At 32.2% G+C, this 22,980-nt stretch overlaps 1 protein-coding gene across 1 annotated transcript; it reads right to left on the bottom strand.

Annotated features, from left to right (window-relative positions):
* Nucleotides 1-509: 509 nt before the first annotated feature.
* On the bottom strand, nucleotides 510-9,332 carry LOC146951235 (uncharacterized). Its single transcript, XM_085747176.1, has 15 exons — nucleotides 8,573-9,332; nucleotides 7,938-7,993; nucleotides 7,334-7,392; nucleotides 7,157-7,234; nucleotides 6,367-6,447; nucleotides 6,049-6,156; nucleotides 5,545-5,607; nucleotides 5,105-5,185; nucleotides 4,288-4,353; nucleotides 3,638-3,793; nucleotides 2,910-2,999; nucleotides 2,666-2,704; nucleotides 1,801-1,883; nucleotides 1,543-1,615; nucleotides 510-907 (listed from the first exon to the last, which is right to left on the bottom strand). The coding sequence occupies exons 1-15, from the start codon at nucleotides 9,199-9,201 to the stop codon at nucleotides 740-742; spliced, it is 1,830 nt and encodes a 609-aa protein (XP_085603302.1). The 5' UTR covers nucleotides 9,202-9,332; the 3' UTR covers nucleotides 510-739.
* Between the last annotated feature and the right edge of the window lie 13,648 nt (nucleotides 9,333-22,980).

Here is a 22,980-nt window from a genome sequence, read left to right as displayed (position 1 = left end):
TAGTTGCTTTGTTTTCTTGAGTTAACTATCAATTACTTAAATGCACTTTTCCAATCTCGATCCCTAGCAGCTTCCACCCTGGCAAGCCAAGTTAAATAGTCAGAAGTTGAATAAAGATGTGTTCTAAGTTTGTTCGGCTTCCTCTCAGTAGTAAAGCAAGTGCAAACAAGAGGAAGATTATAATCGGCAAACTCAAAAGAGAACACCTTGGGAACTACTTCGGTTGTGCAAGGACGAAGGGTCCGAGATAATAATGATGTTTTTAACAAAAAAAATTTAAAATTTAATCAATTTTTCTTAAAAAGATCATATACCATGTCATTTAAAAAAAATTCAAATCACCAATTTTCAGTTCAAAAATATGATCGGTTCAAAAGCATTAGTTTACCACAAGTGAAAATGTTCTTTTGTATGTGCAGCTTATAAATGAAGAACAGAAGAGGGTTGTGATAACAGACCGAATGTGGGCAAGGTTTACTATCCTCAACATATCACAGAAGAAACAAAAGTAGAATGAACAAAACACATAATATTAGTTATAAATTTTAATAATGCCTTTAAAATTGGCGAGTTACTTCAGCAAATTTAATACTTGTAACAACAAATTACGTAATTGACACAAGACAACCAAAATTATAGTACACCTATATTTACAAACTTCAGAAAGTGTCAAGTTGTATATCTTACAAACAAAAAGAGAGAGAGCTTTGCACAGCACTAGCAGCCCCTTTAATTGTGTTTATCTACTGAATACTGCGTTAATAAATTCCTTCAGATTCTTGCAACCTACTATTTTAATATTTTCTAGACCTTCAGTTCCTAAAGCTTTTACAGCTTGCTTCGGTACTACACAGGTTTTGTAACCCAACTTTGCCAATGCATGCACTCTTTTGTCGATTCTAGGAACCTGCATCATTAAATAATCAAACAGCGAGGCTAAGGCTCGATAAAATAAATAAACAAACAAAAAAAGTTGTACAACTTGGCTTGAAAGAGCGGTGCTAAACAACCAAGATGATGTCTTAGGTTTTACTCTAGATTGCAAGGTTTAAATCAAGCTCAGTGAACCTGATACTAAGATGACTCAATTCCTATCTAACAAGGTGAGATTGCATTAAAAATAAAATACTATCACATAGTAAAGATTAGTAAGGGCAGTGCTCTTGGCCAAGGAAAACCCCTTTGGCCCTATAAACTGAAAATTGAAAGAAAAAAAGCACAAACCCCCCTACTAAAATTCCCCATTTAAACAGATCCTATATATGCTTCACAGTAGTTATTCCTTCTTAATTTGTCTTTCACATACGAAAGTAGACTTGTACAGCATTTTCGGAAGCAACTGGGTCCCCAGTTCTATCACAACCACTAACACACAGTGTGAGGGTGAAGAAATAAAATGCTTGGCTCAGCCTTATCATGCTATCATATTATTAAACCTTATAGTAAATAACAAACATACAACTATATTACTGAGGACATGAAACCTGTCTTTAAATATTTAGTAGCAAGTAGGAACTTTAATATCAGAAAGAACAAGCTTACCGTGCGAAGCTCTCCGCTAAGGCCAATTTCACCGATGAATGCAATGCCCTTAGGAATAGGGTACTCCAAGAAGCTAGAAACAAAAAAAGACAATAACTAGGCGAAACAAAAAAGATCTAGAATATTATAATGGAAAAGAAATCGCACATGTAATAGTCCTGGTTAACTTATTTTCCAAACACGGATTTTGAAAGATGAACAATAACCCCGTCAATTCTCATGATACATTGGCCATTTCAAACAAATTAGAATACAAACCTGCTGCAAATTGCAGCTGCTATTGCAAGATCTCCAGCAGTCTCTGTCATTTTCAATCCACTAACAACATTCAAATGCACAGACTGTTGTACAAAGAGAAGATAAGGAAACATTGTAAGAATAATAAAAAATATCAAAAAGTAAAATATTCCTACCAGTTATATTTTAAGAATTAAACAGACATGGACATGGCAGACAACTATTTGGAAGGCAAGAGAATTCACACAATTTTTTGCTGTAAATTAAAAATGGGCTCGTACATGTTAGAAAGTCAAGCCAGAAATTATGATTACTATTTGTTGGAGTTCCAGCCAATTAAATGCCTTTTAAGTTTACTGAAATCGCCTAGAATTACACAGTGCACCTGTCTTTATTCTAAAATCAAAGAAGCAGGACATACTCATGAGCATGTCGTAAAAAGGTGCAAGGTAAAACGGGAATTTGGAATTACGATATTTAAGTATTTTGGCAACAAAACCCCTTTGCCAAGTCTTTTACTTCTATTCCACTATTAGATTATAAGAAGAGAAGAAAAAAAAAAAAAAAACACAGCCATTTGCTTCCCCTCCATTATTATTCTAGAAACCAAAAGAAGGTATCAGTAAATCAAGAGATGGAAAAAAAAAAAGACGGGCATATGTCTTGACATTCCCATTTGACGTCATTTTTCTCGTGTTATATTCACAGTTTCAACTTTTAATTATCTAATTTTGTTTAAATGATTTACTTATGTAAAAACACCAATATTTACATGATATGGATATACTATGGTGAAACAGAAACACATAAAACCCACTCTCGGGCAATACATTGAGAGAGGTACATAAAACTTGAAAGAATATATCAAATTTATTAATCAACTTACATTTACTGGGATATGAAGACCTGCTTGCTTTATAAGAACCTGGAGATCAAGGAACAAAGCAGTAATCAAGGAACGACCTAACATGTTCCAATGCAGTAGATTATATTTTGAACAAAAAAAGCAGTATCCCACTCAAGAATTTGTTTCATTCATTTTCTCATGAAGATAAAGGAAAAAAATATTAACCATACAGTACAATTCTCCAATTAATAAATCATTGTAAAAATCATCAACAGTAACTTACGCATTTGATCATGTTAGCTCTATCTGTGTCAATTCCATTAACTACTCTTGAAGTTGATCCTCCTACAGGGGATTGTGAAAGGCAGAGTGCCTGCAAAGTAAGTTTGACAGTTATTCTAAATAATCTCTTTAAAGGACCCCAGGGAAGAAGTAATAAAGGTGAAGATGAGCACAATACACAGAATCAAAGATGAAGAAATTCCAGGTATCTGCAGAGATAGATACATTATCACAGTAATGTGATTGGAGCTTTCAGGAAAAATGTTGGGGTGAAAAGTAAGGACCCTTCAAAGCCCTCGCTGGGCACCACCATGTACTGAAGGCAAGCGCCAGTACAGATCAGTTCTTACACTGGCTTGATGTATCCACAATCAACGACGAGGGTAATGGTGTTGGTCATGTTTCATGAAAAAATTGTCCAAAAAAGAACAAAAGCCCTAGAGAACTTGACAGCTTATTGTTTTTTATACAACTACACACCAGTCCCGTAAATTACAGAGATGCTTGAGATAATAAAATCTTAAATGTTAGCAACAGATGATTTTAAAATATTACGGCATAAAATAAAAGAGTGATAAGATTTTCCTCTCAAAAATTCTAAGGATTTTGACTTGCATTGCGTTTGCTAGAGGTTTGATTTCATGACATCGTCACATGACAACAACTCAAACTAGTGTGGCAGAAAAACATCACCATTATTTTTTCATACAATGATAATTAAAAAATTACCTGAACTTCAATTATGAAAGTTCTTGAACCGTCCATTATTACGGTAAAAGCTAACCCAACTAAAACATCTGAATCAGGGTCTTGTTCAGTGAGAAACATTTCAGTTGCATTGGAAACAGCCTTAAATCCTGATTCTGACATCACAAAAACTCCAAGCTGACCACAGATCAAACATCAATTTTATCAGATAACCGTGATTAAAGAAAACAAACTGAAGCCCAGATAATGTTAACAAATTGTCATAATAATGCATAAAAAGTAATTCTTTATGTAGTTAAATTGAGAGAGACTGGAAAATTGACAAGTAAAACCCATAAGATTAAATATTATTTTAAATTTCAGTCATACACACATCAGATAAACTGACACATCACCCATGCCGTTGTAATATAATGATTTAAACTTACTGCCAAATATGGAGGATAAGGTACACACGTTGATATGTCCACATTCTCAAAATTATTAAACATCACACAAGATACTAATATATACATACTATAAGAAAAGAGAAACACATCCATGCTATTACACACTATACAAGATATCAAGAGTATTATGGATTGACAGTTTCTCACAAATCCTGATAGAAATAAAGCAGTAATTATCAAGAATAGTTCCTTAATTGAATAGAAATTAGTTCAGGCATATACCTCATCAGTGGATCCAAACCGATTTTTCACAGCACGGAGCATTCGATATGAAGTGAACCTCTCACCCTATGCATTAATATAAGCAATGAGAAAGGAAAATGTGGGATGACATCTAAGAGTCAAACTTTAAGTAAAATGAGGAGTGCTAGGAACACTCTTTCTAGCACTTACTTTCTTATGGGATTAACCCATGTGGGTCTCACCACTTTAAATGGGATTCATCTCCAAAGTGTGGGGCTCACATTGATTTCACCCAATAAAAAAGTGAGTGTTAGAAAGAGAGTGTTCCTACCAAGTAACATACACATAAAATATAAAAATACAATGTCTTGCAAACAAAGCTGTCAGATTTTAGTTTAAATCGAATATCATAAAAAAAAAAAAAATCAATTATACAAAAAAATCATCAGGTAATTGTAAAAACCATAAGCTTTACCATAACAAGTTTCAGAAAGGAATGAAAAAAAATGTTCTCAATGAGTATTTCTGAGACAGTTTTATGCAACATATGTTAGTCTTGTTCCACTTCATATCACCATCTTTCTACTCATTATGATTGTGGCTTTTTGTTATATCTTCTAATACTATTTCATCACTGTTTGAGAGAGTTGGCATCTAAAATGCAAGGGCAGAATTGAAAAGGATATTTCTCCCATATTATAGTGTGATTTAGCATAAAAAATTTATGACTCGGCTAAACTGAAAATAAAAGTCCCTTATTAAAGTTTCATGATCTGAACATGTCGTGCTAAAACTATAATCACGGGCAGAAATCAGCTTTACTAACTAAGAAAGATAAATATTACAGGGGACTAACTTCCAAGTACAAGACGACGTCAACAATATGCTCCAGAACACGAGGCCCAGCTATGTCTCCTGATTTTGTCACATGTCCAATCTGAAACATGAAACAAAAGAAAAGTAAAAAAAATTTAAAAGATTATCATGAATGCTAACAAATTAAAAGACCATAGTGAAATACATGCCCACAGAAAAATCACAAATGAAGTACAGACAAGCAACACAAATGACGTGACCAAGCTCTTTTAGGCTCACAAGAAAAAACAGTTATACTTTTATTATACCAGTACATTTGAATATACTTCGAGGGACTAAGGGGATTAAATCTTTGGTAGGACAAGATGGAAACGTCCACTATTGTCTTCAAAAAAAATACATATGATGCAAAACAAGATGTAAATAGATCCAATTAACCACTTAAATATGATCTACAAAACTGATAGAGGCTATACTCACCAAAAGTACGGGGATGTTAGTCGTTTTAGCAAATCGCATCAAAGCTGAAGTACATTCTTTCACCTGTCACGCACCTATACAACATCATGTACCAAAAACCAGCATTTGACTTCACTGAGAAATAAAAAGGTATATTATTGCATTTGATGCTTTTGGTTGAGGAGGAGATTAAAACAACAAGATACCACTAAAGAAAGTAAACCATTCATCTCAGCAACTAAATTAACCGATTAGTCAATTACACAATTTAAGCAACGGAAAATTACTATATCATTAGTTCATCCTTGCATCGAGAATCCTTTATTTTTACAATGATCAATATTAGAAAGATGAAGTCAGTACCATTAAGAAGGGAAGACGTTAATTAAAAGAAGTTCCAAACCATATCATATGACATATCATTTTAAAACAATCCCACCTGATATTCGTAGCATATTAAAGCTAAAAAAAGCTAAGATAAATTAAAATTCTTCAGAATAATCAAATCTGTGGTAGATTCAGAACCTGCACAATCCCTCCAGCACTTCCTGCTATTCCTTTCAAATAAACAGTCTGTATTGAATCAACAACCAGGGCTCTAATGGGGAAAGACTGTGCTATCCTTATTATGTCCTGACAACATGTAAAATGGGCAATAAAAAATAAGACAATTATTAAGATTTTTTTACACAAAGCTCCATGCTGGTCAATTACAGAACAATATATGAACAAACTTCTTGATAGTGGAAGATAATAACTTCATGATAAAAACATAATTTAAATGAGAAAAAAAGCAAAAAAGACGGTAGCAGCACACCTAATCAATGGGATTCAAAGCAATACCTCAATATCAGTACTTGAATACAAATAAATATCAGAATTAATTCCAAGGCGGCCTGCTCTGTGACCAATTTGCTGAAGGCTCTGCAAATGATGAAACGGAAATACACACTAAGTCAGAGTGCCATAGACCCAAAAGAAATTTGGAGATCAAAAGCAGTGAAATAAATTACCATCTTTGTCCACAATACAAAGTACAATATTTAGAAAGATAAGATGAATAGGCAAAGAAGTAAATAAACTTATAAATGGCATATACAAATAATATTATTCCTGTTAATAATAATTCAACATTTCAACCTCCTCAAAAAAGAAACTCTGAAATTGCGCTATAAAGTAACAATTGCAGAGCGGAAAAAATAATGGGAATAGTGAATCGAAGTATGAAACTGATTCAAATTTATATTAAATGGTGATTGGTTTAAAATAAGCTATACCAGCAATTTTCTATAGATTAATGTAAAATCAATGTACAATGGTTTTCATTTCCAAACCGTAATTTAGAATTTTTAATCTTCTTTTTCGCATTGCACAACAAATCCTTAAAACAATAGTTTATTATTAGTAGTACATTTTAGTTTACAGAATTCGTCCCTTTTTTCTCAATAGGCCTTATTTTGCATTAGTTATGTTCAGAAAATTTCAAACTTGTTCTATATTATATGGGAGCTATCAATGCAATATGAAAATATTCTGGCAGAAAAATATAAATATAAAGAATATATAATTTGTACGTTTAAAACTTCAAATGTTTAATATGAGTGTGATGACACAAGGCTTGTTAAAGGCAAACCTCTTCACCGGAGACATATACAACTGGAAGGGCCTCACCGTCGCTGCCATTGCATCCGTCTGCTATCAATGCTGCCATCTTCCAATTCAACATTGCAAATAAACCAAGCATTAATTATAATTCACAAGTTCATTCAAAGAAAAATGATCATCAAACTTTTGAAAAAATAATGCATACCTGCAACAACAGTGTGCTCTTCCCAACACCGGGATCACCACTAACTAAATTCAGAGACCCTTCAAAACCACAATAATAGATAAAAATTATTCATGAAAAAACAAATTCAGCAAGTGCCAAAGCATCAACTAAACTTGAATTGTGAAACATATAACGACTTCTCAAATAATCCAGCTGGAAGCATTTTTATACAACGACAATAATCAATTCTTACCCCACTAAATAGGGTTTGCTACATGGATCAAACGACACCATAAAACTATGTCATATATCTATTAACTCGTTAATCTTAAGCCTTTGCTTAATACTTTCTCTTAGAGTTTTTCTAGATTTTCCTCTTCTAGCGATTTGACTACCCTCCATTTGATCTACTCTCCTTACTATAGAATCTACGAGTCTTTTCTCCACATGCCCAAACTACCTAAGCCTAGTTGCAATCAAATGTCATGCTCATTGAGGAGAAAAAATTAAAACAGAAACAGTGCTCCAGAAATGATCCATTGACCAAGATCCATCACCAAATGCAGAGACTCTTTTGAATTAATCCCGCCCACAAAACAAACTTAGTTAAGGCAAAATGGCAAATAAGAAAATTGGACCAAACCTGGCACAAGACCACCGCCAAGCACAATAGAAACTTCATCTCCAAAAGGGCCAGACCTGATATTTAAAGAGAACAACAAAGTATAACAATTGAGAAACACCACATCAAAATAGCGTATGTTCTCATACAACGAAGGCATAGTATTATAATCAAGTCCGAGTCGAACTAGTTTACTCAACTATTTTACAAAGATTCACTAGTCAGTTAATAAGTACTTGCAAACTCCTCAAAGATTAGTCCATCAAAATTTCAATCAACCCTAAAAGCCCCAAATAGTAAGGTATTGTTTGGATTGGCTTATTTGAATTATCTACTAGCATAAGCACTTATGACACTGTTTGGGATGGCTTATGAAAACAACTTATGACATGTTTATAAGCTGTTTTCAGCTTATTTCCATAAGCTCTCCAAGATACCTTATGAAAACAGCTTACATATTATACAAAAACTATTTAACTTTATTCTATCTTGTGTTATAGAAATAGCTTATCCGTAAGCGCTTATATGATAAGTGATTATGCCATAAGCTGCACGACAAGTTGTTTAGCTAAACAGAGTCCTAAATGATCTAAAATCCACAGAATTCTAAATAAACAAACACAAAATCCAAAACACTATCAAAAAAACAAACTTACAAAGGAAATCTCCAACCCTTTTCGTCGAATCCACGATTAACCTCACTCAATTTAACAGGATGCAATTGATCACCTCTTTGTGGAAGCCAAGCACCCATTGCATCTTCAGAAACAGATAAACCAGTTCTAACCTTATTACTATCAACACCATCACCAAGTTTAGCTTCATGAAACTCTTTCATTGTTCCAACCATAGTACAAGAAGGACAAGTACCCCACCATTGTCCTGCAGTATACCCACAATTACAACAAACCCACTGAGTCTTCACCTTCTTAGTACTTCTTTTGTCTGCCGTCACCGTTGTTGTCGTCGCCGTTTTAAAAATAGTTTTGTTCTTCAAGCTCATCATGCTTCCATTTTCACTTTCAGCTGGTTTTTCTTCCACGGCTTCGTCGTCGTCGTCGCTGTGACTGTTGATTTTCTGTTTAGTTGCAATTACGTTACCGTACATACTCCAAGTATTGGTGGATTTTTGGGTTTTTTCATTGGAATGTAGGGTTTCTGTGTCTTCTGGTGTTGTTGTTGTTGTTGAAGAAGGGTTTGATGAAAGTAGAGATGAAAAGACGCGTTTGGGTTTGAAGAAATGGTGGTGTTTGTGGTGGATGAAGATTGTTTTGAGGAGTTTCATGGTGATGTAAAGTGTGGAAACTGAAATTGAAAGTAATTTATGACATTTTTGTATAAACCCTTTGCTCCGAATTTTTAGGGTTTAATGGGAGGGATGTCAAAGGACAGGGATGAATGAACCCGGTAAAGTTCAAATTTTGTAATTGTCACCACAATTTTTTATATAGAATTAATTTTTTTTTTTTTAAGAATAAAGAATTCATTTGTTTTTTTAAGAAAAATAATTCATTTGTTAAAATGTATGATTGGAAAATATATATATACACACACACACACACAGATGCAAGTTGTATTAACGTCAAAAAAAATTTACCCTATTTCAAATAACATGACATTTTGATCATTTCGCACAAATTATGAAGTGTAATTAACATTGTACGAAAAGGAAAAACTATACATCATTTTACAAAATCATCTTTTGTTAATGTTATAGAAAAGATGAATTAAATAATTGAAAAAATATAGTGATAAATAGTTTAGAGATGATAAGTGAGTCATGGACTAATTTGAAATTGTCTTACAAAGACAATGACCAATTTTAATGGTTTACTCATCATAATGCCTTTAAATTTTCAACATGCATAAAATTATAAAATAGTTAAAAAAAAATACTATCAAAGAAATTAGAATCATGAATGTGAAAGGTGTATTAGAAGACTAAAACTAAGTGTAACAAAAAAATAAAAATAAAAGTCTAAAACTAAGTGAAGTAGTGAATACTAATGATATTATTGAGCTGGCTGGCTGGTGTTCTTCAGTCATCTTCTATAATCAACTCTATCACTGATGTCTGCCAAACTTTATCTAGACACTGGTCACCGCAATGTATGGTTGTTGTTAAAGCATGTGTGATCAATATTCTTTATTCTATTTGGATTAATAGAAACCATAATAGATTCCAAGACAAAGCCTTACATTGGAGGAGTGCCCTCAACTTGATTATTGCAAATGTCTCCATTTCTGGCAATAACACTACAAAGACATCTTATATTAGTACGTTGGAGTTTAACATTTTGGAAGCTTGTCAGGTTCATATCAGGCTCCCTAGAGCTCCTATAATCAGAGAAGTGATTTGGTCTCCTCCTATCCGTCAGGCACGGATCTAGTGTGGGGGCAATGGGGTCAAGCGACCCCACTTGCCTCCACTTGTGTACTTTATTTTTAACCCAAAATTAGGTATATATCTATTTTGACTCCCCTTTATATAACTAGAACTTTTACCCGTGCTACCGCCCGGATCATAAACAATGGAGAAACTAATATATTACAATATCATCCATTACATAGAAAATAAAACAATTCGACATATAAAAGTTTATTGAGCGCAATGCAAACGACATGACTCTCCAGATAAAAGTTTTACTTGAAATAGTAACAAAAATTAGAATAAAAATACACTACATTAAGCCAAAAATAATAAACAATGAAGGCGTATATAGAAACAAAAAAAAAAATTGGGACATTCATAATTATATACGTACTCCATCAAAAATATTATACAATTCAGTTACTCATTCAAAATAATAACAATTTTTTGAAGTGGCGGTAATTATATAGTATATGTGGATCGAAACATATGTCATACATGTCCCACCGTATACATATTGGAAAAAAATACCAGGCCGGTTTTCATCAACCCTTGATAAAGGGTTGTCATAGTTTTTTTTCCTCCGAAGTCATCGTTGACATTAATCGATCATGCTTGTTTCTTAGAACATTTCTGTCATATCTTAGCTCATCATATATCAACCGGTTACGCTCATTATTCAACACATCCATCCGAGAGGCATGGTAGGATAATCTTCTTTCATAACTTTTCCATGGGCTTACAATAACACTTCAATTTCGGTCAGTCCATAGCTTTTTATTTGATCATCATCGAGCACCAAATGTGCTTGCCAAAAGGTACATATATTACGCTACTGTTCAGTTTGTATATATATGACTCTCAAAACTACGTTGACAACACCCTGCAACATGTATGACTCCACCAGCCTTGCGTAGCGATCAATTTGGTCCACAAAATCATGTGCAAGCATGCTTGGGAGAACAACCATGCCCTAGAAAACAAAGCTTGGACGTCGTTGTTGGCCATGTCTGTGTGGCGATGAGATTTGAAAGGAATGAGATATGAATGGAGTGAATCAAGTATATACACACACATTAGATACCATATGCCATATAATCACTTTACATTGGTAAAACACAAATGCATGAGAAAGTATAACGCCATTTAATGTACTCATGGAAGGAGGAAAGCCATCACAAAGATCATTAAGTTCCATCTCAAAAAAAAAAAAAGTTCCATAAGGCATTGGTGTGCGTGTGTGTGTGTGTAGTACACTTGAAGGACCATTAAATATAGTCATGACCATAATGAATTTGGAAAGTCAGATGTGTAAACATAACTATACAATAAGGTGTTATGCAAGACTTGTGGATGGGACTCATTGATAATAATTCGTAATTTGCACATTGAAATCTGTCAGATTAGTTGCGAGTTTAGTATTAAAATTTGAAAACCGAAAACTTAATCAACCGTTGCAAGTTGAATCAAACAATAAACTACATTAAGCATCTATGAAAGATACATTAAGTATGAAGACACTTTTGTTTCACTTGGAGGTGTGTGATTACAATTACAGTTACAGCCATAGCACAGATAAAATTATGAGATCGACCAAATGTTATTTTAGCCGTTGCAAATTGTAACTATATGTTTGGTGCAATATAATAGTATTAATAGACAGTGGTAGATTGGACGAAACTGAATTTGAAAATAAATAGAACATGTCTTAATTCAAAATACATAATTCAAACTGAGATTGGAAATTAAAGAACATAATAAACTTCAAGTCTACATAAAAATTAATAGATAGGTGTGGCAGTGAGGGGTTTTTGTTTGTGTAGTTCTCTACAACAGGTTAAGAGCTTTGGATAAGTTACTCAAAAGAAAACCAAAAATTTGAAGATGTGGAATCACAAAACATGATGAGTCAAAATCCTAAGAAAATCAACAAAAAAGCTTTGGATAGATAAGTTACTCAAAACAAAAACAAACAAAAAAAACACTCTATCACATATTATTATTCCCCAATAATGATTTAACAAATTTAAATTAATATCATGTGTATGCCTACCAATTGAACAGTTGATAAATGATGAATGAGTTGCAGCAATTCAACACATTCAAGAATCAGGTTATGTATATATGGGAGAGTATGAAACATGAAGTATTAACGTCAAAGAGACCTGATACTTTTTTTGTTATAACACTTACATTGATGGATTTAAAAAACCACAAATCAAAACTCACACAAAAAAAAAAACTACAAAATAAAAAATGGTGAACACCTCAATCTAAAAATCCCTAAACTTCCAAACCAACAAAACAAACCCCAAATAATTACCTGATTTGTGAAGAAATCCCAAGCAAGCTATACCACAACTGCGAATTGTTAGCCACTCGCCAACAATCAAAAGACTTTCGACAACAACCACTGCACCGCTTGAGCCAGGTTCTTAAGCTATATGTTATTTTGTAGCAGCTCCGGGGATTACGTAAGATTGAAGAGATGTAGCAACCAACAATTCAAAGTTCACATAAAATAGGATCTTTCTAGAGATATATTTTTCTCACATACAAACAACCCCATATGAGAAGCAAGGAAGGAATTAGTGCAGCATGGGAAATTGGATATACGGAGAAAAAATCATATCAGAGGTGTATGGGAAAAAGGAGATGCATAGGAAAAAGGTGTGGATGGGTGCAATAAATGATACGTGCTTTGAATTTGAAATGAGTGTTGTGATTTGTGCATACCATTTAAGCTTGATATCAAAGATTAGCATCCAATGGCCAGGAATGATTGGCGCCCAAAAACAGTAGAATTAGGGTTGCCAGTGCTAGTAGGAATGTTAACTAGGATTAGGAATAAGTTAGATATTATTGTCTTCACATAGTTTATTTATTACACTACAAAAAATTACTCTAAACTAAAAAGAATCCTAATGAGTATTTTAAAAGCACTAGTTAATAAATCAAAAGTAGTTTTTTCTTGTTTTTTTTTATAAAAAAATTGTTATATTTTTTTTGAAGTATCGATGTTTGTTATAATTATTACTCCCTCCGTTCCTTTTTAAGTGTCTTTTTAGAATTTTAACACAAAAATAGCGAAGTGTATTTTTGCACACTTTTTTCCTATTATACCCTCATTTTAATCCACTAATAATTTCCTATTTTTTGCACACACTTTATCTTTCCAATAAATTTAATATGTAACAAACAATTGTTAGTTACTACTCTCTTTCTCCAATAAATTTCAATTTTTTGTGCGCTTTATCTTTCTCTCATAACAAACAATTTCCAATTTTCGTGCATATCTCTTGAAATTTTTAACAAGTACTAATCATGTTATTTATAGAATTTTAACTCTTCATGGAACTATTATCATAGGTAACAAAATTTTGTTTAAATTTGAAGATAACAATAAACAAATTTTGTTTTAAAACAAAACAAACAAATTTTGTTTAAAAAAACAAACTTTAGTTTTCCAAATATATAGCACTATTGAAAAATATAAGAATAATTGACAAAGGATATAATTGCCAAATCATACCCTTAAAATACCAAAACGACAATTAAATAGGAACGAAAAATTCACCCTAAAACGACACTTAAAAAGGAACGGAGGGAGTATATCGATAAAAATAATGCTTATTTTTAAGATAAATTTTTCTTTTATAAAATCTTTAAACAATTATCTTAGATCATATCGTTGACAAGACCATAAAACTACTATTATAATATAAACTATTCTTATATTTATTGAAAAAGGTTGTGTCTGGCACTACGTTGGTGGTGAAAAAATAATTAATTATAGTTATATTTTTTATACTCTGCTAGAAATGAATAAATATTTTAAAAAAATCAACATTTTAGGGCAATTATAACATAACTTGTATAATTTTCACACGCTTACGCGTTTATAAAGTTTTATATAAATTTTTATGATATAACTTGACCCTACTTATTAAAATTTCTGGATCCGTCACTGCTATCTGTCCTTGGATTAGTGTAGAAATATATTTGTTATTTTGTGTGGAAATATATGTTATCTGGTGTAGAAATATATTTGTTATTCAGTGAAGAGGTATATTTGTTATTTGGTGTATTAATATTATTAAGTGGGAGAGATATATATTTAATTTAGAAATAAATAAGATTATGAGGAAAAGAGTAATTTTGAGGTGTAAGAGAAATTAGATGAGGGGTTATAAATAAGAGAAGTTAGGTTTAGAAAGATATAGAACGTACGATTAGTTTTTGGAGAAAACAAGGTTTAGAGAGAAGAGAAGAGAAGAGAAGACAAAGAGAAGAGAGAAGGGCTGGCAATCGATAATTCTAAGGTAAGGGTGAGACTAACTTTCAGTAATATTAAGTCTGTAATTATGATAATTAGATTTAACATGTTGTAGGTTGAGTTTATGAGAATTTGAGAATTAGGGTTTTGAGAGAGATTTGATGATTAGATGATAAAAACCTGTTGAATTGATGTAGAAATTGTGTACACACCTTAGATAATCCATAAGATGATTATTGGAAGTAGTTTTGAGGTTAGAACTATGAGATTAGGTGAAACTTGGAGAAAATCTGCATTCTGCCTGAATTTTGATATTAAAACTGGTATTGATCGGTGCCGAATTGATCTTAGGTGTAAACACAAAAGTCGTAGGTATGGATGTTAGCTTTCTAATGTCGTCGTCTCACGTCAAAACGATTTATAGAACTTGAGTTATGGTCAAATTACTGCACGTAGGTCACAGTGAATTTTTATGGACTTTCAGCACAACTTTTCCGAATTTAAAATGAAAACTGGTATTGATCGGTACAGAATTGGTCTTAGGCGTAAACATGAATGTTTTAGATAATTTTGTTATCTTTCCAGTGGCTTTGGTTTGACGTGAATATGATTTTTAGTTTTTGAGTTATGATGAAAATACTCCAAGGAGGTCTTAGCGAAATTGTACAGTGACAACATTCTCTGTTTCATGTTTTTGCGTTTTGTTCATATGTTTCTGTTTTGAATTGTTCTTTGTTGTAAACATGAAAGTTGTTGATAATTGTGATATCTTTCCAGTAGCCTTGGTTTGACATGAAAATATGTTGTGCATGATTATTTATGTTCTTACAAAGATGCGTGATGAATTGTTGATACTTGAATACGATGATATATGATGAATTAATTGTGTGCTGTCATGTTGCTGTTAATATTATCAATGTGATATTGTTATATGAGTATTAATGTGAATTATATATGATGTTTTAAGATGCTAAGATGTTAAGATGTTGAGACGTTAAGATGATATGAAGTTGTTAAGTCGTCGAGTCGTTATGAAGTCGTCAAGTTGTTAAGATGTCATAGATGTTCATGAAGTTTCTAAGACGTAAGATGTTGAGTCCATGCATACTCATTTAAAGATGAGGGCTCACGACGATGGAGCTTTTGCTCAACCACGACGATGGAGCTTTTGCTCAACCACGACGATGAGGGCTTATGCCCTAGGAGTATATTTATGTTCAACCACGACGATGAGGGCTTATGCCCTAGAATGATACCACATGCATTTGCATTTGTCAAGATGATTTGAGAAGTTGAAGTTGCATAGTCGAGTCGAAGTTGTTAAGATGTTAAGATGTCAAGTTATCGAGTTGTTAAGATGTCAAGTTATCGAGTTGTTAAGATGTTAAGATGTCAAGTTGATGAGCTATTAATGAAGTGCTTTATGAATGATTATGATGTTTAAGATGATGAATGATTATGATGTTTATGATGATTGATTATGAAGTTGCTTATGAAGATTGATTATGAAGTTGTTTATGATAAGATGCTATGTGATTTATGATATGATGCTATGTGATTTATGATAAGATGCTACATGTTTACTGATGATGATATGTGATGATGTTTGTGATATTTATGATGATATATATGATGTTATTATTAATGTGATATATGATGTTTTGATTAAGATGATATATGATGTTTATGATTATTTATTATGATAATATAAGATGAAGTTTATGACTAATGTAGGAAGATTAATGATACTAGTTGATGAAGTTTAAGTTGTTAAATGTGATTGATGAATTATATGCTTAATATTGTTGTTTGGTGAAATCTCACCCCTTTGCTTGAAAATGTTGCTCTTCGTATGGGTAACTTGCAGGTAACCAAGATTAGTTGCGGTCGTGAGTGGACTCCTCACAAGTGTATCTTAGGTGCTCTGATACGTAACGAGATGGGATTATGTCTTTACTTTCTGTTCCTTACGTATTACTTTATGAATCTTTCAAGAATTGATGTTGAACTAAGTTTTATGAGATTTTATATTGAGGCCCTTGTGCCAAAGATTATTTAAGTTGTTGAAATTATTCCGCTGCGAAGTTTTAAATATTATGTTGTTGAACGTTTTGAAGGATAAATTATTATTTATTCCATTTATGATTTTTAAGAAATGTGACATTCCGTTTTATGATGAAAAAACTCTGATTTTATTTATGAAATTTTTACGTTGGGAAAACGGGGTGTTACATTGGGCATGTCCAACTTTAGATTTTCAACCCGATGAGAAGGTTTTGGTTTCATCCCAAAAAAAAAAAAGACAATGAGGAAATCATCTTGTCACATGGATGGATGAATGATATTTTAGTTGTATCATAATGTAGTACTACTATTAAGAAATATACGAGTTATTTTTTTAATATAATCACTGCCAATTTGGCTATAAATAAGTTGTGTTATATAAACTACTCCCTCTGGTTCCCGTTAGCTTATCTCAGTTGGTAAGGACAACACATAATATATGCAAGGTCCGGGGTTCGAACCCCTGACACCACCAAAAAAAAACTACTCCCTCTGGTCATATTTATAAGCAAAAATCAACTTTTTAGGTTCATTGAATAATTATTGCATCTAGTCACATTTATAAACCATGTACATTAGTCATTTAATGAACCTAATAAATTAATTTTTGCTTATATATGTGACCGAAGGGAGTATGTGCTAGTATCTTTAGAGGATCTAATGAAGTATTTGACAGAGTATCCAAATCAGTTGTTTTAGTATTTAAATATACTTGTGAAATAAAAACACTTATTTCATCCAAAAGTTTATGTAAGTGAGACGGGAGGGGGTGATACCTGCACATGCGCTCCAACAGCTAAGTTAGGTGGGAAATCAGGAGGATGAGAGGTATCAGAGAGAGTAATGAGCTTGTGTCTTTCTTGGACATTACCATATAATTAAGTCTTTGTCAAGTATATATGACATTTTGGTCGGATCAGAAAATAACTACTCCATCCGTTTCAAAATGAGTGTCGCTTTAGCCAGTTGCACACAAATTAAGGAATGGAATGAAATAATCATTAAACATAACATTTTTACTAAACTACCCTTACTTTATAAGAAAAAGACAAACTTAAAGTTGCATTGAAAATTGTGAGAGAAAAGTTGGAGTATTTATCGAGGGTAAAGTTGGAACAAAAAAATTAAAGTTGTATCGGAAATGTAAAGTGACATTCATTTTGATTTTTTTTTTTGCTAAAGTGACACTCATTTTAAAACAGACGGAATGCATATAAAGTAAAATCACTTCTTATATGTGCTAGTTTCCTCGTAGGATCTACTCAGAGAAACTATGTGCTAGTTTCTTTAGAGGAATACTTCAGAGCGTATCAAAATCATCTACTTTTGTACTTAAACCTACTTATGAGTAAAATCTCCTATTCCAGTTACACTTTTTCATGAATTCTACTTTTCAGGTGTGTTTGGCTTGGAAGAGAAGTTGTGAAGAGAGAAATAGGTGAGAGAGAGAGTGAGAAGAGAGAAATATGTGAGAAATAGAGTAGATTTGATGTGTTGTTTGGTATAAGAGAGAGATGAGAGAAATAAAAGAGAGAGAAGTGTTGATTATTTATAAAAGTACTAAGATGCCCTTACAATAAAAAATATCCATTAAAATTATTTAATCTTTTATTCAAATTTATTTTAATTAATTACATTATTTAATTAAACTTTATATCAATTAAATTAATTATTTGTTTTTTGCGCATTGATAACTTTTATTAGAAATCATCACGTGTACCGTAAGCAAGAGACCCGTATTTGCAGTTCTAAAAATTGAGAATATAGTATTTCAATACAAGGGCAATAATGGAACAACAAAGTTAACAGTATTCTCTTGCCCATTATTGTGAGGAGAAACCAAAAAGTGATGGGGCCCACTACTTTTTAATCTATCTTCCCCATTTCTCTTCATTCCATGCAAGAGAAAGTTGCTCTCTCTTCTCTCTTTCTCTCTTCCTTATTTCTCTTCAACCAAACAGACCATTAGAAAAACTTTTCATGAATTCCGGTGACTTCTTTGTGGAATAGATCAAGTTCTATTTACAAAAAAGGAGAAAACTTAGGTAAAGTACCTTATGTGCTGGTGGTACTGTTCCCCAATAATAACAATACACGTGTCCTTTTTATTAAAAATTAAAAAACTAACTTTTCTTCTTCATTCATCCATCTCGCTGTTTTCTTCATTCATCCATCTCGCTGTTTTTACTGCTCATAGCTACCGTTTCAATTTCTCCCTACCCCTTTCACACATGGTCCTTCTTCTTGGATAAATTGGCTTTATGGGTGTGATGGCTTTATCATCCTTCTTTTTAGAGTTGGGCTTGAAGTATAAAGCCAAATTAAATTCTTTGAATCCAGTGTCAATGGCAACAAACAACTAGCAAAGGTTGAACTTCCACCTTCATTCCTTCAAACAGCAAGGAAAAATCCAGCAAAGTGTTACCTTCATTCACGGAATTCTCACAAAAGTTCTTGGTTCTTTTTTTTTAGAGATATATAGCAAAATAGTTAACTAAAATTGCAAATAAAGTTCATGACGATAACCAGAACCCATCCACCATGAAAACTACAAATAAAATTTACTTTTTGTTTGTTTTTATAAGCCACGTGTTATTTTCTGATAGGGAACAGTACCACCAGCACATAAGGTACTGTACCTAAGTTTTCTCCTACAAAAAATACCCTTGCATCATCATTCTTAATAGTACAACATAATGGTATGATTTATTTTTTACCATACATATGGTAAAAATTAGTTTCATTCATCAACTATGTTACCGTACATACTCCAACTACTGGTGTGATTTGGGGTTTTTCATCTCGTAAAACTTCAAACCCAAAAACTATACAACAAGTTTTTTTTTTTTTTTTGAAAATTTCATTTAAATTGGGAAGTTTGAAACGAAGTTTTCTATATAAAAAAAAAAATCAAATTGAAAAACTTTTTACAACCGGAAAAATCATGTGAGATGAACTCATGTTAAATTTGAAAATGTCATCACTTTTTTTGAGGGAAAATGTCACCACTTTTGAAATCACATTTGCCTTAACATTACCATTTACAATGGCTTGTTGAATGCCATTTTCAACATGTTGAAACCATTGTAGATGGTTGTTGAAGATGATGTGGATGAAAGAGGGTGTTGAAAGGATTCAACATGTTGAAAGCTGGCCCGCAAACGCCACATGACTTGCTACGATTGGCTGCTTGGATTTTTATCTTCTTAATAATTTGGACTCAATTATTTCATTGCAAATAAAAAAAAATTAATTTATTTTTTTACCAAAATTCGTGATTTTGTTTTCTCTACAAATAGAGACTTGGATCATTTTAGGGGTGGGCAAAAAGAACAATGAACCGAACCGAACCGCGAGAACCGAACCGAACCAAAAATAACCGAACCATTATAATGGTTCATGAACCAAACCGTTAATTTATTAACAGTTCTTGAACCATAACCGAACCATCTTGAACCGAACCGAACCGTTTGAATCGAACCAAACCACTTGATTTTTTTTTTTTAAGGAAACCGCTTGAACTCTTTGTTGGATCTTTCCAAAAAAACAACTTATTTAAAATAGCTTATTTTATGCAAAATACCTTATTTTAAAAACAGCTTATTTTATGAAAACAACTTATTTTAAAAAAATAGCTTATTCAAAACAGCTTAATTTATGCAAAATAGCTTATTTTAAAAAAAACAACTTATTCAAAACAGCTTATTTGGATAATTCAAAACATCTTATTAGTCTAATACAATCCTCCGTTTAACTTAGCAACATCTCCACCCAGCTGAACTATAAATTGTGTGGCTAATTCACCCACTCACTCACATATATATTAGTCTGATATAACCACGTTATTATTAACCCATTCAAATCTTGAAAATTGTTCCAAACTTCTAGTATGTCATCTAGAAAAACCATCTATAGCTATAAAAACAAAAAGGAACCAAGTCTTGCAAACCAATGCATCCAATTTTAAAACAACGGAATGAACTCGTCCTACAAATAACGAACCAACCTGGAAAAAATTATACACTAGTCCAGACACACCAAGCACTTCTACTAACTCCAAATAACTACAAAACTTTCAGTCGTAGCCCCACCCTCGCTGGAAAACCTTCAACCTCCACCATTCAAGCATTTTATCAGATGTAAAATACATTGTCCAAAGAATATGTAAAGCCTTTCACCACCATGTGATCGTTTTCATGTGGGACGAGTCCCTCATGATCTTTGATAGAAAGGGTGATACCATGGACTAAAGGAAAACACCAAAAAGATGTGTGTACCTTATTAACTAGCGCCCATATCTCCTTATGGCCAAACTATAGCCCCCTCCCCGTGGGAACCTTCGGTGATGGTGTTTGGAGCATGTCTGATTGGAGTTTTTTGTGACTTGGATTTGTTGTTCACCTTCTCCCGTCACTTGCTTTCTTTGAGGCATATTTAAATCATCGTCATCCTTTCTCATCGTTCAGCTTATTTAAAAAAAAACAACTTATTCAAAAAACAACTTATTTAAAACAGCTTATTAAACTACTTATTCAAAACAGCTTATTTTCAAAAAAGTTTTGAATAAAATAAGTTGTTTTGAATAAGCTGTTTTAAAATAAGCTATTTTTTTAAAATAAGTTGTTTTCATAAAATAAACTGTTTGAATAAGCTGTTTTTTTAAAATAAGGTGTTTTTGCATAAAATAAGCTATTTTAAATAAGCTATTTTTTAAAATAAGTTGTTTTGCATAAAATAAGTTGTTTTGAATAAGTTGGTTTGCATAAAATAAGCCGTTTTGATTAAGTTGTTTTTAAAAAAGAGATCGTAACAAGCTATTTTTAATAAAATAAGCTTTTTTTCATAAAAGAAGCTGTTTTGAATAAGTTGTTTTCAAAAATAAGTTGTTTTTCATAAAATAAGCTGTTTTTTAAAATAAGGTGTGATGCATAAAATAAGCTGTTTTGAATAAGCTGTTTTTAAAATAAGTTGTTTTTCATAAAATAAGCTATTTATCAAATAAGCTGTTTTGAATAAGCTGTTTTTTTTAAATAAGGTATTTTCATAAAATAAGCTGTTTTTTAAAATAAGGTGTTTTGCATAAAATAAGCGGTTTTGAATAAGCTATTTTTAAAAAAAGATCCTAATAAATTGTTTTTCATAAAATAAGTTTTTTTGAAATTTCATAAAATAAGTTTTTTCGAATAAGCTGTTTTTTAAAATAAACTGTTTTGCATAAGATAAGTTGTTTTTTAAGAAATAAACTATTCTAACTTTTAATTTTAATTTGTTATTTTTTATAATAAAAGTGGTTTTATTCCTTGGATAAAAAATATTTGTTTTGGTTCGGTTCAGTATGGTTAATAGGTAAGCAAATGGTTAACCAAACCATAACTTTGGTTCAGTTCGGTTAGCTACAAACCTGAAACGGTTCGGTTCGGTTTTCCCGAACCATTTCAAAATTTTGGTTAGGTTCGGTTCGGTTTTTTGGGTTAACCGAACCATGCCCACCCCTAGATCATTTGATTTGGACACAGAAAAAAAACCAAGTTTTTCACTCTCTTAAGTTATTTGTGTGTCGCATGCTTAGTTTGTTGTATTGCATTTTAAGTTAAGAAAATAAAAATAAATTATTTTACAAAATTTCGTTTTTCCAAAAAAAAAACTAAAAAATAAATTGTTAATTGTATTATTTTAATTTAATTATAATTTTATGCAATTATAAAAACAAAAATTAAATAAGAATAAGAAATAAAAAGTGGTGGGGTAGGGTGTTGAATGAAAATCATTGGAGAGGTAAAAATTGAACGAGTGTTGAATTAAGAGAGAGAAAATGACGTGGCGTGTTGAGAATTGAAAAAGTGGGTGTTGAAGGGTGTTGAAAGGGAAAAACCATTGTACATGGTCTTACATGACGAAAATCAAGTACTCCATCCGTTTCAAAACGAGTGTCGCTTTAGCATAAAAAATTTGTTTTAAAATGAATGCCACTTTACATTTTCAATACAACTTTATTTTTATTCTTCCAACTTTACCCTCTCCAACTTTTCTCTCACACAATTTTCAATGCAACTTTAAGTTTGTCTTTTTCTTATAAAGTAAGGGCAGTTTAGTAAAAGTGTTATGTCTAATGATTACTTTCATTACATTGCTTAATATGTGTACAATTGACTAAAGCGACATTCATTTTGAAACGGAGGGACTGTCATTAGTCAACACGTAACACAAGACATCGTATTTCTAAAAGATTGTGAGTTCTCATCAAAGTCATACATACATGAGTACTTCCCCAACTGTTCTTTTGGTCCCACCCAGAAGAGGAAAGGAAAGACCACACCATCACCATACAAAGCAAAAAACTCCAAAAATAAAAT

Source organism: Medicago sativa, chromosome 2 (genome assembly GCF_051527215.1).
Source record: "Medicago sativa cultivar Bolivia chromosome 2, Bolivia_mono, whole genome shotgun sequence".
Classification (NCBI taxonomy): domain Eukaryota; kingdom Viridiplantae; phylum Streptophyta; class Magnoliopsida; order Fabales; family Fabaceae; genus Medicago; species Medicago sativa.
The sequence above is the reverse complement of the archived record's forward strand: the minus strand, read 5'-3'. Positions and strand labels throughout refer to the sequence as shown.